A 15,124-nucleotide genomic window follows, 5' to 3' on the forward strand; every position below is an offset into this window, starting at 1 on the left:
CATAAACCAGGCTGGCCTGGAGCTTACTACATAAACCAGGCTGGCCTTGAGCTTAGAGATCCGCCTGCCTCTGTCTCCTAAGTGCTGGGATCTAACACACAGGCCACCATGCCTGACTATCCGGTGGTCTCTTTTTCTCCACACATGCTTCTTTCTATCGGCCCACGAGTCTGTTAACCCTGTCTCCATATACCCATCCATTCACGCACCCATCTCTTAATCTCCCCTTCCCCGCCTCACTCCTTACACACCCGTGAGTCTGTGGGTCTATCCATCCACCCATACCATTCACTGGGTCATTCTACACCCGCCCTCCCCAAGGACCACACAAACTGAAGAAGTGAAGGGTTAGAGCGATGCACTCTGGAAGCGTGAAGGGTGGGTGCGAAAAGGACACATGTGATGATGTGTGATGCCCTCACTGCATGTGGGGGGGGGGGGGAGACAGGGGGCGAAAAAGCCCTTACCCAGATGGTGGATTGGCTGATCTTGCCCTGTGAGGAGAAAGGACAGAAGGGAGACATGCTCAGAGAGGGCAGTTCTGATGTGACACAGTGAGGTGTTGAGGGAGGCTCTGCGTCAGGCTCAGGGCGGGAACGGTGTCTAAGCTGGGGGAACACTCGAGGGCATGGAGAGCAAGTCAAGGGAAGAGGCAATTCTGAGGGCGGCCTGAAGGGGCTGGGATGGCTTTAGGTTACCTGGGCGCCAGGGCTCCAGGGGCACAGGAAGGCTCCAGGGTCCGTCCCCAGCAGAGGTATAAGCCGCCACAGACACAGTCAGGTTAGCCACAGGCCTGTCCCCCCGCAGCTCCAGGGCCACCTCTCGCTTTAGCCCTATGTCCATAAGAACCTAGGAAGTCCAGAGGTGACATCAAGATGGACACAGAACTCCTGAGACTCAACCCAGTCCCTCATCTCCATGTTTGTCTCCACGCGCCCTCTGGAACGTCAGCTGCACAAGGCAGGGGCTCTGCCTCATCTCTGGTCCTGCCCTCAGTTCCTCAGAGCCGAGACTGGCACCAGGCACCAGGCCCAGCTCAGCAGGTGTTGAGGAATGGAGTTCTCATCTTTTCATCCCCATCCAACCCTTCCTACCTTCCCCTCTCTCCACCTTGGGGGTCTAGCGCAGATAAAGCATTTGTCTAACTTAGGGAAGCACCTCTCCCTAAGAGGCTGGAAGAGCTGCAACAGCAAGCCCAAAGAGGTGCTTGTACAGTGCTCGCAGACAAACCTCCCTCTGCCCCTTCTCCACAGACCCGTTTAGAGCCCGGGAATTCGCCTCTCTGGACGTGCTGCAACACTCTAGTACCCGACCTGCACAATTGCCCTGCCTGCTTTGTCATCTCTCCCCAGCTCCCTTCCCACAACCATTCCACCCTAACCCGGCCAGCAGCACCCACCTCGGGGGTGTCCTGGCTTCGATATGCCAGCCGGTACCCTAACAGGGTGCCCTGCAGCGGCACCCGTGGCTCCTGCCAACGCACGAGGGCCTGGCTCCCATTCCGCATGGCGCTAACATTCTCGGGGGGGCCCAAAGGCACTGGAGGACAAGGAAGAGGGAAGCTGGTACCCCCACCTCTTCCTGAACCTCTCCCCTGTTCCCAGGAAGTGGGGCAGGTTGCAAAGAGCACACACGTGGGCAATTCGTGCTGGCCATGCCTGAGCGGAAGTATGAGGGGAGATCTGGAGAGGGGCCAGTGGGCAGAGCTAAGGGTCAGGGGCTGGGCAAGGAAACTGAGGTCACACCGGGTAAAGGGGCGAGAGGGGAAGCTCAGGGCATCGTCAGTGAAAGCAAAGCCCAACAGCATCTTCCTCCCAAGCCCTTCTCACCTCCCTCCGTGGTCTCCACCGGAAGCCAGTGGGTCCAGGGCGAAGGGCCCTGGCTGCTGGTGCAGGATACCCGGATGTGGTATGGGGTGTGAGGAAGGAGCTTTTCCAGCCGAAGCCGGTGGGGGGGCACGGACACTTGCAGTGTGAGGGGCTCTTCTGGAGGATCTGGCTCTCCCAGCCGGACACTCACCCCATCATCTGACAGCACAGCCTGGGCGTGGGGACAGACACGAGGACCAGAGCACAATTAGACACACCGCTCTGTGAGTCTCTCTCCCTCTCTCCTCTCTGTGTCTGTGTGTGTCTGAGCATGCACGCAGCCTGGGTATGGGCATGCATTCGTGTTGCAGCAGCCCAACAGGCCCCAATGGGCCTTCAGATTCACACAGCAAAGAAACTGTGCGGCCACGCTGGGTCTGCCGCTGGCAGAAGCCACCTCTGCCGAGACTCATTTTTTCCTCAGGTTCCTCACTTACAGGACCAGGGATGCCTTGAAAGGTTGTTTAAAGATTAACTGTGCAAACTGAAGGCGAGGTTCAGCGGTCAGGCGCACACGCTGGGTCCCTAGCGTTGTACAAACATCCCTAATCCCAGCTCTCAGTGAGGCAGGAGAATCACCAGTTCAAGGACAGCTTAAGCTACACAGTGAGATCCCGTCTCGGAGGAGGAGGAGGAGGAGGAGGAGGAGGAGGAGGAGGAGGAGGAGGCCAACCTCTAGATCTTGGCCCATTAGTGACAAGGAGACTACTTGTCACACCCTAAACTCTGACACGTAGGTTAAGTTGTTTATACACAATACTATCAATTTGTCCGCTCCCTGTTTTGTTTTGTTTTTTTTCCTGAGACAGGGTGTTACTGTGTATTCACGGCTGACCTAGACTTGCTACATAGACCAATCTGACTGTGAACTCAAGAGATAAACCTGCTTCTGCTCCCCACAGCGGAGATTAAAGGCGTGTTCTGATACGCCTGATGGGTTTAATTATTATTCTAGTCACTTTTGTGAGTGTGTGTGTGTTAAAGGACAACTTCTGTCATTCAGTTTTCGCTTTCTACTATTTGGGTCCTGGGAACTGAATTCAAGTCATCAGGCTTGGCACCAAGCTCAGCCATAGTGCTGGCCTCCATCTTGGTTTTTGAGACAGGGTCTCAGTAGGTTCCAGGACTCACTGATCCAGCTAGGCTAGTCAGCCAGTGAGTTCCACGGATCTGCCATCCCCATCTGCACGGCACTGGGATTACAGGTGCGTTCACTCTGCTCAGCTCTTGTGTGAGGGCACTGGGGGTCACACCGACGTCTTCACGCTTGCACTGTAAACACTGCACCCACTGAGACACAGCCCCAACCCTCCTTTCTGGCGCCACTGGGGATGAACCCAAAGGTCTCACCCATGCCAAGCAAATGTTTTAGTACTAAACTATACCTCAGCCCTAAAAAATGTTTTCAAGTGCCTACTATGTGCTAAGTCCCTTGTTAAGCCAGATAAGCACATAAAATAAATTCCTCTTCTCCACTTATATAGGTTTAATTTTTTTTTTTTTCGCATCCCAAATTCCCGACTCTGGGAGCCTGAGGCCCAGAAGTTCAGTACCTTTCCCAGAACAGTACAGTCCCCAGAGAAGGTGACCCCGGCATTATACGATCCAAGGAGGAGGCAAGCCAGTGATGGGGTGGGGATGGGGTGTCAGGCCTGTTCTCTGACCTACAGTGACAGACAGGAAGAGGAACCTCTGCCAGGACAAAGGGGAGATGGTGAGACAGTGGGCGCAGACCCACTCCCACTTCTCTTTTCCCTGGGACTGCCGTGACCCTCCCCCGGGAACTGTCCAGCCAGAGCCTGTGGGCAGCAGGAAGTGAGGCCTGGAGAAGGAAGAGCGCACACTTCTGCTTTTCTCTGGCCCCTTCGTGGATGTGGGCAGGAGTGCAAGTGCAGCCTGACCTGGCATTTGAGATCTTTCAAGTTGGGGAAACTCTAGGATTCAGCCTCAGTTTTGTTCTTCTAGCTACAGAGGCAGGCTGCTCTCCTTTCGGGGTCTCTTAGTTTCACACCTTGAAAGAGAGCTCCTCCTCGGTTGACTCTAGGCAGGGGCTCTACTTCAAGACACTCCCCAGCCCCTCACTGGGGGATTCTAGGCAGGGGCTCTACCACTGAGCCACACCCCAGCCCCTCACTGGGGGATTCTAGGCAGGGGCTCTATCACTAAGACATACTTTTAAAGTCTTTTATTTTGAGACAGTCTTGCTATGTTGCCCAGGGTATCTTTGAACTCTCCATCCTCTTGCTGCCAAATGCTGGCATTACAGGCCTGCACCACTGTAACTGTGCTATTCTATATTCTATCAAACAGCCTCATCTGTCTGGCCTATGCTCGGCAACACTGAGGTGACTACGCAACTAAACAGCACTGTCCTCAGAGAGCCCAAATGCCAAAGGGAACAGACCTGCTCTAGACAGCGACAACCCAGAGTGGTCGGGGCAAAGACATTAAGCATGGTGCTGTGACGAGAGCAGTGACCATCCCGCTGGCTCGGAGCTCGGAATCCGCTACAGTCAGTGTCACTGATACTAACAGCAATAAAATCAGCCAATAGACCATAACGCAACTGCAGACACTGCTCTAAGCCGGCGACTCGCCTTCATTTGCTGAATTCTCATTCCTGTCTCGTAAATATTAACACCAAGCCCATCGTACAGATGGGAGAACTGAGGCCCAGAATGGTTGTAAGATTTGTTCAACTTCACACAGCCAGCAGGTGAAGTGGGGATTAAAATCCAAGACACTCGGACTAACTGGAGGCTCTCTTGCCTCTCAACAATCAGTAGTAAGGAAGGGCTGGTTGTCCATCGGGAAGATGCGGGTTTGTGGGTGTGGGTGGGAAGAGGGCTGAGAGTGAAGCGAACGGAGTCAGGGGGTCTCACCTGCAGGTTGCAGTGGGTAAGTGGGTAGAAGCCACTGAAGCCCGGGGTCCAGGCTACCTCTAGCTCCGTGGGCTGTCTGGAAACCACATGGAGCTCTTGAGGCCTCTGGGGTAGCACTGTGGACAGGTGAGGGAGGGCAGACTCTCAGAAACCTTTCTCCAGAGCTCACCACCTTCCTCATTTCCCTGTGGGGCCCTGGCTGTCCTGGACTCGCTCTGTAGACCAGGCTGGCCTCGGACTCAGAGCTCCACCTCCCTCTGTCTTCTGAGTGCTGGGATTAAAGGTGTGCACCACCGCCAGGCTCTTCCCTCCACCTTCTACTTTGACCTCTGTCCAGCCTCCCACACCCCAGCCACCAAGACCCCTGAATCCTCTTGCCATCACCTGTGATAGTGGCCGTGCGGGAGGTGGTTACTCCCTTGGCATTGTGGGCTTCACAGGAGAAAGACGATGTCTTGTTCAGGCCTGGGGAAGAATAAGAAAGTAGTCTAGTGTTGCTTGAGAGAGGGGAGACTTCCAGGCTGTGCTGAGATCCCTCACCTTGCTACACAGTCTCTCTCTCTCTCTCTCTCTCTCACACACACACACACACACAGATGCACATAGAAACACACTTGCTTACATAATGTATACACAGGCACACATTCTCAGACGCATTCAGACACATGATGTGTTCACAGAGCCAGATCACAGGCAGGCTGAGGCAGGAGGGTCTCAAGTTCAAGCCTAGCAGAGTGAGTTCCAGACTGTCTCAAAATTAGACAGCAGAAAGTGATGAAAGGGAAAAGAAAAAACAAACAAAACATGGCTGCTCCTAGCTCTGGTGGAGGAGAAGGTTTGCTCTAGAGATGTGGGAGAGCACGGCCAGAGGCAGGGGCAGCTGGGGGAGTCCAGAGCGGACGTGACCAGACTGAGTTGGGCATGTGGAGGAGGGAGGGAAAGGAAGAGAGGAGAGGAGGGAAACAAGGTGCCCAAAGGTACAAAAAGAGTGGTCAATCGGTACCGGAACCGTTGGACTATCTAGGGAAGAACAGCCCAGCCCCTGGGCTAGAGGTTAGGGTGGGGCGTGCCGGCCAGGAGGACCCGGGAACAGGTAGGGGCTGTGGGAGTCAGAGCGCCGTGAGAGGCCAGCTCCGCTTTGCTGAGGTGGCAAATAGGCACCTCAGTCGTTTGTCCCAGGTTTGAAATCTAACAAAAAGGATCCCGGAAGGAATGGAGACGGCTCAGCCGTTGAGAGCACTCTCTGCTCCTGCGAGGACCTGCATTCGGTTCACAACTGCCTGCGATTTCAGGAGATCCGACGGCCTCTCTAGCCTCTGCTAGCACAGCACGCATGCATATGGTCCACATACATAGTCAGACACACACACGCATATAAAATAAACCCTGAGGAGAGGCAAGACTGTGGTGTGGCTCAGTGGTGCAGTGTGGAAGGCTCTGGGCGCATGCCCCACACTACAGAGAAGGGGTGCAGAAGGAGGGGGTTTGGGGGGGTCAAGGGGGCTAGGAGGCCATGGGGCTAGGGGTACCCTGCACACAGGTGCCACCGTCCCACACATTCTCACACACATAGGCCGGCAGTTTTACGCAGCGACACAAATAACGGACGGATACTTCAGCATGAGAGCGCTTGGCAGGGTAGAATGTTTGCTCACTGATAAATTTGTCTCCTACAACTGCTCTCCTGGCTCAGCCCTCTCTCTCTCTCTCTCTCTCTCTCACACACACACACACAATCTTCCCACAGCTGTCTGTGTGACTTCTTTCTCCTTTCTTCATGCTGGCTTCTCAGATGACACACCTAAGTTACTCTGTCCCTGACTAATCTCTGTAGAACTGGAACAAGGCTTTGCCTCTTCTCCTCACTGCCATCAAGCTTCACAAGTTGCCCAAGAATCATGTCCCTTAGGCCTCTTCCTCAGCAGAACGTCCATTCTAGGAGGGTAGGATTGTGGCCTGACCCCTTGGTGGAAGCATGGCCTGACACACAGTAGGTGCTCAACATATGTCTGTTGAATGAGTGAGTGACTTTTTCCCTCCAAGACAGGGTTTCTCTGTGTAGCCCTGGCTGTCCTGGAACTCACTCCGTAGTCCAGGCTGGCCCTGAAATCACAGATCTAGCTGTCTCTGCCTCCTGAATGCTGGGATTAAAGGCGTATACTACCACTGCCTGGCTGTGATTTAAAAAAAAATATATATATATATATATTTATTATAAGTTTGTGTGTGTGTGTTGTGTGTGTACCATGTATGTTCAGGTGCCCTCAGGGGCCATAAGAGGGCATGGGGTTCCCAGGAGTACAGGAAGTTGTGGGTCGGCCCCCATAAGTGCCGGGAACCGAATTCAGGTCCTTTGTAAGAGGAGCAGGTACTCTTATATGCCAAACCATCTCCCCCACAGGTGAGCCATAGCCCCAGCTGCGCCCCGATGGAGTCCAGGCAGCCGTGCCATGGCTAAGCCGCACCTTGGCCAAGCTGCACCTCCGCCTTCCCTTCAGCTTTCCTTTAGACAGGCTCTCACCGAGCTGCCCAGAACGGCCTTGAACATGTAATCCTCCTGTCTAGGCCTCTGGAGTAGCTGGAATGACAGGCCAGCAAAACCAAGCCTTTCGAGCGAATGAATGAATGTGTGTGCGTCCGTGTTTGCGTGTGCAGGGAAGAAAGAGGAGCCTGATCATGTAACAGGCAAGCAAGCCAGGGAAGGTGTTTCGGAGCAGATGTCTGTGTGTGTGGAAGAGGTCTGTGGCTCTAGGTGTTTGTGTAGCCACCCTCTCTGTGTGTGCATCTGTCAGGACCTTGCACGCACACAAAAGTATGTACAAATGCAAACACCTCGGACACAGGCCCGCACAGGCACTGACACACAACACTCACGTGTGTGGAGCTCCCAACACACTGATGTGAGGGTGCAGGATGTGCGAAGGTCCTAGCGTTGGGCCTGTAATTCTGAGCGCAGTGAATGTGGGCGTGGGAGCGATCGCCCATCTGGGTGTCATCTCCTGCGTCTGGGGACAACGCAAACCGGTGTGTCTGCACTTGCGCTAGCGCCGCGCTCCTGGTGCCTTTCAGGGCTGCCGCCGCGCAGACACAAAGTTTCCTTTGCTCAGTGAGCCGAGGGAGTGCAAGCCGGGGACGAAGGCCGGAAGGGGGTGGGGAGGGAAGGGCCCAGGCTGGTTGCGCTTCCCAGCCAAGGTCAGGTGCCCGAGCGCAGCCCCCGAGACCCGGGCACAGAGCTTGGCCCTGGGCGGGCGCGGCTCTCCAGCCACCTGGCACGTGGGGGCCACCAGGCGGGAGCCGGCGCCGCGGACAGCCCCGGGGCACGGGGAGGGGGGGTGTTCTGGAGCTCCGTTCTGTTCCGACCGCAGCATTCCTGCCCCCGCCTGAGTCACTGGGGCGCCCCCCGCCCCCCTCTTCCGGCCTGTCCTGGTGGGCACGGCCTGGGGGTGCCCATCCTCCTGCCCCAGGGGCTGCGTCTCACACTAGGACACTGGGGTGAACCAAGCAGTCTGGGACCCCTCTCTCCTCCTGCACTCCTCTACAGGAGCCTGTGGGCTCCAGATGTGCTTTCCAGATGTGCTGCCCCGCCCCCACCCCATCCGCTCACCCACACCCTTGGCTTTTCTCAGGGAATGAGGGAGACGGAGGGAGAAGAGGACACGCCCTGACTCAGACAGAGGGACAGAGAGGCTCACACGAGCACAAACTGACAAAATTCCTTCACAGAGCACCCTGCCCTCCCCCGACAGTGAATCACTCTTAAATACACAGGGGCCGTTATTAGCACAAATATAAACACAGCAAAGCAGTCTGGCTGAGCTAGACCCTGTCCACAGGGCGGATGCTGTCCTGAGCACAGTGACAGAAATGCCCTGGGACTTTCTGGTAAACACATGGAGGCTGACAATGAGGCATAACCCCACAAACTCGCGCACAGAAACACACAGACACACACACACACACACACACACACACACACACACACTCACACACAGAAGCACGCATCCACTGCAAACACCCGGCCAGGCAGCATTCGAACTTGTCAAAACTGACAGACACAAACCTCCGAGCACTAAGCTCCGTGCTCCAAACAACACATGTCAGTGCTGAAAGGCAGACAAACAGACACAAACCAGGAAGCAATAAAAGTTAGTGCCGACTCTCCCAGCACACGAACAGAGACAGAGAGAGAGGCCTTTATCTGTACCAAAACGGATGGGAAAACACAGTTATTGGGCAGCCACGAGGCCCTCTGTAGAGACAGCAAGATGGGGACACTGCCACATCCGCATGGGTTGACAGAGATGTATGGGTAACAGGTTCAGTCACCAGGAATCAGTGGGAGACAGTCACAGAGCCCCGAGAGAGAGAGCACAAGTGGGTTAACATTCTGCTGTGAGTCTCTCTGTCTGTCTCTTTAGTACGTACCAAGACACAGAACTTCATGTCCCAGCCATGCTTTTCCCTTTTTCTGTTTTTGTTTTTTGGAGCAGGGTTTCTCTGCGCAGCCCTGGCTGTGCTGGACTCGCTCTGCAGACCAGGCTGGCCTTAGACTCCCAGAGGTCCCCCTGCCTCTGCCTCCCGAGTGCTGGGACGGCAGGCACGAGCTGCCGTGCTCATGTGACACCGGGCACACATGCCGGCGCACTCTGGCGGTGGCGCAGTGCGCCTCAGTGCGCAGAGGTGCACAGGCTGGCCACGCAGCGTCAGCAGCTCGGGCGCAGAGCCTCAGGCAGCAGTGGACACGGAGGAAAGCCGACCTTCAGTGACACCGACAGAGGCACACCCCCGAGAGCCACAGACGCTAAGACGTTCCCTGATACACGCTTGGGACCAGGAGGACATGGCACATGTGTGGACGAGGCCCTTGCCCGCCAACCAGACACCGGAACTCTTCACCTCCCTGCAGGTGCTCTGGTCCTGTGCTAACACACTGCTGGACATGCGAGAGCCTCTGGGACCTGTGTGCCCTGCCTCTCCCCTCCCCCGCTCTTGTCCTGCCAGGCTGACTCAGGCCCCATTCCTATCCCCAACAGACCACTCGAGCCACAGGCCTGAGTCACCCCTCTGGGGGCCAGCCTGCTCATCACACTTCCTTGCACACTCAGGGCTCCCAGAATGCTGGGAATGTTAGCCCTTCCCTCCACACTGAAAGTCCCTTCCCACCTGCCCTGAGCAGCAGCAGGTAGGGTTTTGGGAAGCTGTCACTCTTCAGGGTTTGGCAGGCCCCCCAGCCCTGTCTCTGATTCCCATGGACCCTAAGCAAAATGTTCAATCTGTGTAGTACAGAAAGAGAGGGTCACTCTGAAATGGGGTCCCATCATCCGGATCCTGCTGTCACGTGTCTCTCCATGCTGGGTCACCTCAGCAGCCTGCTCAATTTTCGTTTTTCCCTCCTCTCACTCCCACTTTTTTTTTTTTTTCTTGGTTCAAGGTCTTCTATAGCCCAGGCTAGACTCTAACTCACTGTGTGGCCATGGCTGGCTCTGATCATGATAGTTGAGGATGATCTTGAACTTCTGATAGTTCTGCTTGCATGCACCATCAAGCCTGGTGTATCCAGAGCTTTGACCGGACCCAGGCATGCCGGGCAAGTATCCACCAGCACCCTGTGTCCTCTGCTTTTCTTTAGTGACAGGGTCTCGAGCTGTAACCTGGGCTGGCCTAGAACTCACTGTGTCATCTAGACAGACCTCAGACTGGTGACAGCTCCCCAAATTCTGGGGTTACACGCGTGAGTCTTCTCTCTCGCCTTCTATAATTGTCTTCCTCTGTTCCTCACTTTCTCTCCCTCGTTCTACCCTGCGCTGTTTTCCCAGGCACCCTCAGCTGAGCAGAGACTTCCTCCCCTTGGCGGAGGCCCAGGGCAGGAGGTGAGCAGGTCAGAGGAGGAGGTGGACAGAGGAGGGCATTGGTTATTTCTTATGCCCTGCTTGGGTCAAGGGCTGGCAAAGGAGCACCAGGCCTGCACACTTGGGCCACTGAACGGCTTTAGAGGAAATGCGGGACAAAGAATGCTATTGAATGGAGAGAGGCTAGGGAGAGGCTGGGGTGCACAGAGACACACACAGAGAAGCAGTGAGAAAGTGATGGAGAACAGAAAGGCAGAGGGAAAAAAAATCACAGGGAGGGATGTAGGGCAGAGACAGGCAGACGGGCACAGCGGATGAAGGGCCCTGGCTGCCCTGCCTTGTCCGGCCCACGCTCTCACACTCACCGGGGACTCGAAGAGTATTCTGAGAGCTGTGTCTTGTGACTTGGTCCAGGGGAACAGCATCTTGAAGCCAGAGTAGGTCCACGGGTTCCGGGGGCCCCTGTGCCTGGCAGCTTAGGTTGAAGGGTATGTTGGCAGACACGGCTTTGTCTTCAGGCTCCTCCAGGAAGTACGGGAGACCTGGGCAGTTGGTGGTAGAAGCTGGGTTCCCTCTGAACCTCTCAGGGACCCCAGCTTATCACTAGGATGCTGGAGGTGCTAAATACTAGATCCATCCTGCAAGGTTTTTTGGCTTGTCCCTTATATCTGGTCCCACAGGACACCTTCAGATGTCTGATCCTTTAAGCTTCTGTGTCTAAGACCAGGCTTCCAAAATCTGGTGCAGCCTATGCCTGACCACGTTGGCCATTTTCCAGATCATGTGACTCTTGCCTTTTTTCTTGTTCTTTTCTTCTTCTTCCTTTTCCCCCTCTTCCTTTCCTTCTTCCTACACACACCCTTTCTCTTTCTCTGCCCCCGCCCCCAGACAGTCTCTCTACATAGCCCTGGCTGTCGTGGCACTCACTATGCGTATCAGGCTGGCCTTGAACTCACAAAGATCCTCCTGCCTCTGCCTCCTCATGCTGGGATTAAAGGCACGTGCTACCACCACCAGATCTTTTCTTTGAGGCGGGGTCTTGCTATGTTCCTCAGGATGGCCTCAGACCACAGAACCTCCTGCCTTTGCTCCTGAAGGTGGCGATCATTTACACACATCGCCACGCCTGGCTTTCCCTGTATGCTTTTCCTAATGCAGAAACGAGGTGCTCGGAGAATTAAGTCATGTGTCTTTGACTCCTAGAATGTCCTGCTCCAAGCAAATCTGATCCCCCTAGAATTTCCAAAAGCTCCCCAAATGCCTCCCCTCTGGGCCAAAATCTCCATTAGACCTGCCCCCATAATGTACATCCCCACTCCAAGCCTCCCCAACTCCCAAGATTCCCTGTGTCTAGGCTTTATGTCCTGATGGAAAAACTCCGAGTTCTCCATCACCCACTATCCCTTCGGAAGCTCTGACCTGAGGACTCACCTTCCAGCCCCACAAAGCCGGGCTGAGACAGGAAGGTCCGTCCTTCCAGGAACACCATGCACTGGTACTTTCCTGCATCTTCGAGTCGCAGGGCTGAGATTCTAGAAGGAAAGAGGAGGGACAGAGAGGCCTGCGATCAGGGCTGGACACAGGGAGAGCCAGCAGAACTGAAAGAGGGGGTCTGGCCGGGAAAGTCAGAGAAGGCTGAGGGAGGTCCTATTTTTAACTCGTTTTTACAGAAGGGGAAAACGAAACCCAGAGGTCACATCACCAGCTGGGAACCACACGGCTGCCCTGAAGCCCTGTGTGGGAGGGCTGTGTGTAAGGAGATCACGGTGTCGGCAGGTGTCTCACCTGAGCTGGCTGACCACTTTCCATTCATCTTGCCAGTCTTCGCCTAGAGGCACCTGGGTCTGGGTGTTATCAGCCAGTTCTAGGATCTGTCCATCTCGAAGCCACAGCACCTCAGGGGGTTCCCCCCGAACCTGGAGCTCACACCGAAGGGTCCCTGTGAGTCCTCTGGCACCGGTGATATTCCCTGGATTCCCCACAAACAGGCTGCCAGCCTCGCTCTGTGTGTCTGCCGGGGGAAACGGTAAGGACCAGGTTCAGAAACCCCACAGTTGGCTGCTCCTCAGTCCTACCTTCTCCATCCTCCTACTGCTGCCAGGTCCCCACATGGTTGTGGAATGATCTCAGGGCGGGTGGGGGCGGGGGAGGATGGGAGTCTTCCCAAGGGACTGAGGTCCGGCTTCCATCCCATGTCCAGTCTGTTGGGAAGAAGGCCTGAGATCTGGCAGCCTCCCACGCCCTGGACTGCCCGGCAGGGCCGGTCCCTGCCATTCTGGTCTCTAGGGACCTCACAGTCTGGGCTGGGAGATAGAGGAAAAGAAAACGGAGCAGAGAAGGAGAGAGAGGGGAGAGAGAGAGAGAGTGAGAGAGCGCGAGCACTCTAGCGGGGCAAGAACAAGTGGAGGGGGCCAGCAGTGACAAGGGGGGCCCTGGACTCCCAAGACTCCTTCTCCAGTCTTCCTGTGTTTACTGGGAGAAGACCCCTTCCTGTCATCTGGGCCCCCTGTTCTGTCCTTCTCCTGAGAACTCAGAGTCATCAGCTCCCAGCCCTCCACCAGCTTCTTCTGTCTGTCCTTCCGCTCAGCCCATCTTCTGTCTCTGGCCCTCCCGGTTTCTGTTTCTTGTTCTCTGCTGCTCTCTGAGTTGTTTTCTCTAACCCTCACCCCCTTGCCCCTGCCTCTCTGAGTCTGTGTCTGTCTCCCCGAAGCCAGCACCCTGTCGTCCCAAGGAAACTCCCTAAACCAACCCCGCACCCCAACACCTGCCAGCCAGCCCCCCTCCTCACTTCCTCTACCCCGGGTCCCCTCAGCGAGTCCCCACCACTCACCCTCAGAGGCTGCACAGCCCCAGCAGCAGAGCGCCAAGCACCAGGCCAGCGGGACCCTGCCCATCCTCGAGACACCGCCGCTGCACCCGAAGCCAAACTTTCTTCCAAAGTTGATGGGCACCTCGCTCGGGAAGGGGGCAGGGCCGGGCTGTCCCCGGCCCTCCCCCCACCTCTGAGCTCCTGGGATTTGGCACTGCCCGCCTGGCACAGCGGGAGCCCCTCGGCTGGCTCAACTCCTCCGCTGCTAGTCGCCTTCCCGGCTACCCAGCCTCATTCTCTCACTCCGGGACTTCTTTCCCCGCCCCTGGCTCCCCCTCTGCCTCCGCCCACTAGGGCCCCAGCCCAGGGGCCACTGGGACTTGGAGGGGTTAACTAGGAGAGAAGAGTGCAGGATCAGCTTTGTCTTAAAGGGGCCTGGGCGCCTTGGGGAGAGGTGGGGACGAGGAAGCAGACCTCGGTGGCTGATGGTGTCTCAGGCCGATCCTGGGCTGGTGAGTTAGGAGGATGGGCGCTGTCCCCCTGGACTCTCTCAGGGTCTGGTAAACATTCCTGCAGAATTTCCACTCCTCTCAGCCCAAGACGTAAGCCCCCACCCCGCCCCTTTTCTGGGCCTCCACCCTCGGCTCAGCCTCCCAGGCCTCCCCTCACACTTACGCAGCTTGAACAAGGACGCACACATTCTCTCTCTCTGATGGCGTTGACACAGAAGCTGGGACAGGTAGAGACACGCAGGGGCACGCTGCCTGCCCACAGCTAGCCTCAGATGAGCTGGGTGAGGAGCTTATCTGCTGGAGAAGTCTTACGTTGTTTCGAATGGAAGGCCACTGGCTGCTGGCTGGGCCTGGGTGTGTGTGTGGGAGCTTCTCTGAGGAGATCTCCATCCTAGCGCCCAGCAAAGCCTGCTGGGACACAGAAACAGCAATCCAGAGGTGGCTGCAGACCTGAGAATCCCAGCTCCTAGCCCTGCCTCGTGACTGTGGGCAAATCCTGTGTTCCCGTGCCTCAGTGTGTCTAGCTGTCAGATGGGGATGAGGACAGACCCTGCTAATGGGAGAACCGTCTAGGTCAAAGTGCAGGGCTGTTCCAGCTGACAAGGTGCCCGGGATTCTTGGCATCCCATTGCTGTCTTTCTCTCGGTCTGTCTGTCGGTCTGTCTCTCTGCACTTGCCCTGTTTGTTCCCAGCGGCTCCGGGATTCTTGTATCCACTATTTGCGGGTCTGGGGCCAGCACTCTGGCTCTGGTGGTGTCTACTTCTGTGCCTCCCGGCGTCTGCCATGGAGGGTGTGCTGAGGGCCATTGAGCATCTAGCCCTCTAGCAGCCTGCTTCTTGACCAGACCACTGAAGTGTTCTCGTTTTGTTTGTTTTGGTTTTTCGAGACAGCGGTTCTCTGTGTAGCCCTGGTTATCCTGGAACTCACTCTGTAGACCAGGCTGGTCTCAAACTCACAGAGATCCTCCTGCCTCTGCCTCCCGAGCGCTGGCTGGGATTAAGGGCGGGCGTGCCCCACCGCTGCCATTGGACTGCTTTTGATCTGCTCAGAATCCTGTTTTGCTTCCCCGTGTCTCTCCCCTTCACCCTTCTCCACACCCGCTACTTCTACTCCCACTCAGCCTCCCTCCAGTGTCTTGGTTAGGACCTAAGAGGATGCTTCCGAGACAGCACCCCCTTCCCTGCTGAGTTTAACCCCACCTGC

General features: G+C 56.1%; 1 protein-coding gene across 2 annotated transcripts in view; it reads right to left on the reverse strand.

The window, feature by feature from the left end:
* Axl (AXL receptor tyrosine kinase) overlaps window positions 1-13,965 on the reverse strand; it is a 28,093-nt gene extending 14,128 nt beyond the window's left edge. The window contains exons 1-10 of one of the 2 annotated variants that reach the window (XM_055617359.1): window positions 13,430-13,965; window positions 12,385-12,610; window positions 12,031-12,131; window positions 10,965-11,141; window positions 5,135-5,215; window positions 4,751-4,866; window positions 1,830-2,040; window positions 1,400-1,539; window positions 699-849; window positions 468-494 (exon numbers count right to left, since the gene is read on the reverse strand). In XM_055617359.1, the coding sequence (XP_055473334.1) occupies window positions 468-494; window positions 699-849; window positions 1,400-1,539; window positions 1,830-2,040; window positions 4,751-4,866; window positions 5,135-5,215; window positions 10,965-11,141; window positions 12,031-12,131; window positions 12,385-12,610; window positions 13,430-13,493 (1,294 nt within the window). In that variant the 5' untranslated portion in view covers window positions 13,494-13,965. The remainder of the gene's footprint in view (window positions 1-467; window positions 495-698; window positions 850-1,399; window positions 1,540-1,829; window positions 2,041-4,750; window positions 4,867-5,134; window positions 5,216-10,964; window positions 11,142-12,030; window positions 12,132-12,384; window positions 12,611-13,429) is intronic. The other variant, XM_055617360.1, reaches the window with a different exon arrangement.
* Window positions 13,966-15,124: the final 1,159 nt, after the last annotated feature.

Source organism: Psammomys obesus, unplaced genomic scaffold, assembly GCF_907164565.1.
Source record: "Psammomys obesus unplaced genomic scaffold, mPsaObe1.curated_primary_1811, whole genome shotgun sequence".
NCBI classification, from domain to species: Eukaryota; Metazoa; Chordata; class Mammalia; order Rodentia; family Muridae; genus Psammomys; species Psammomys obesus.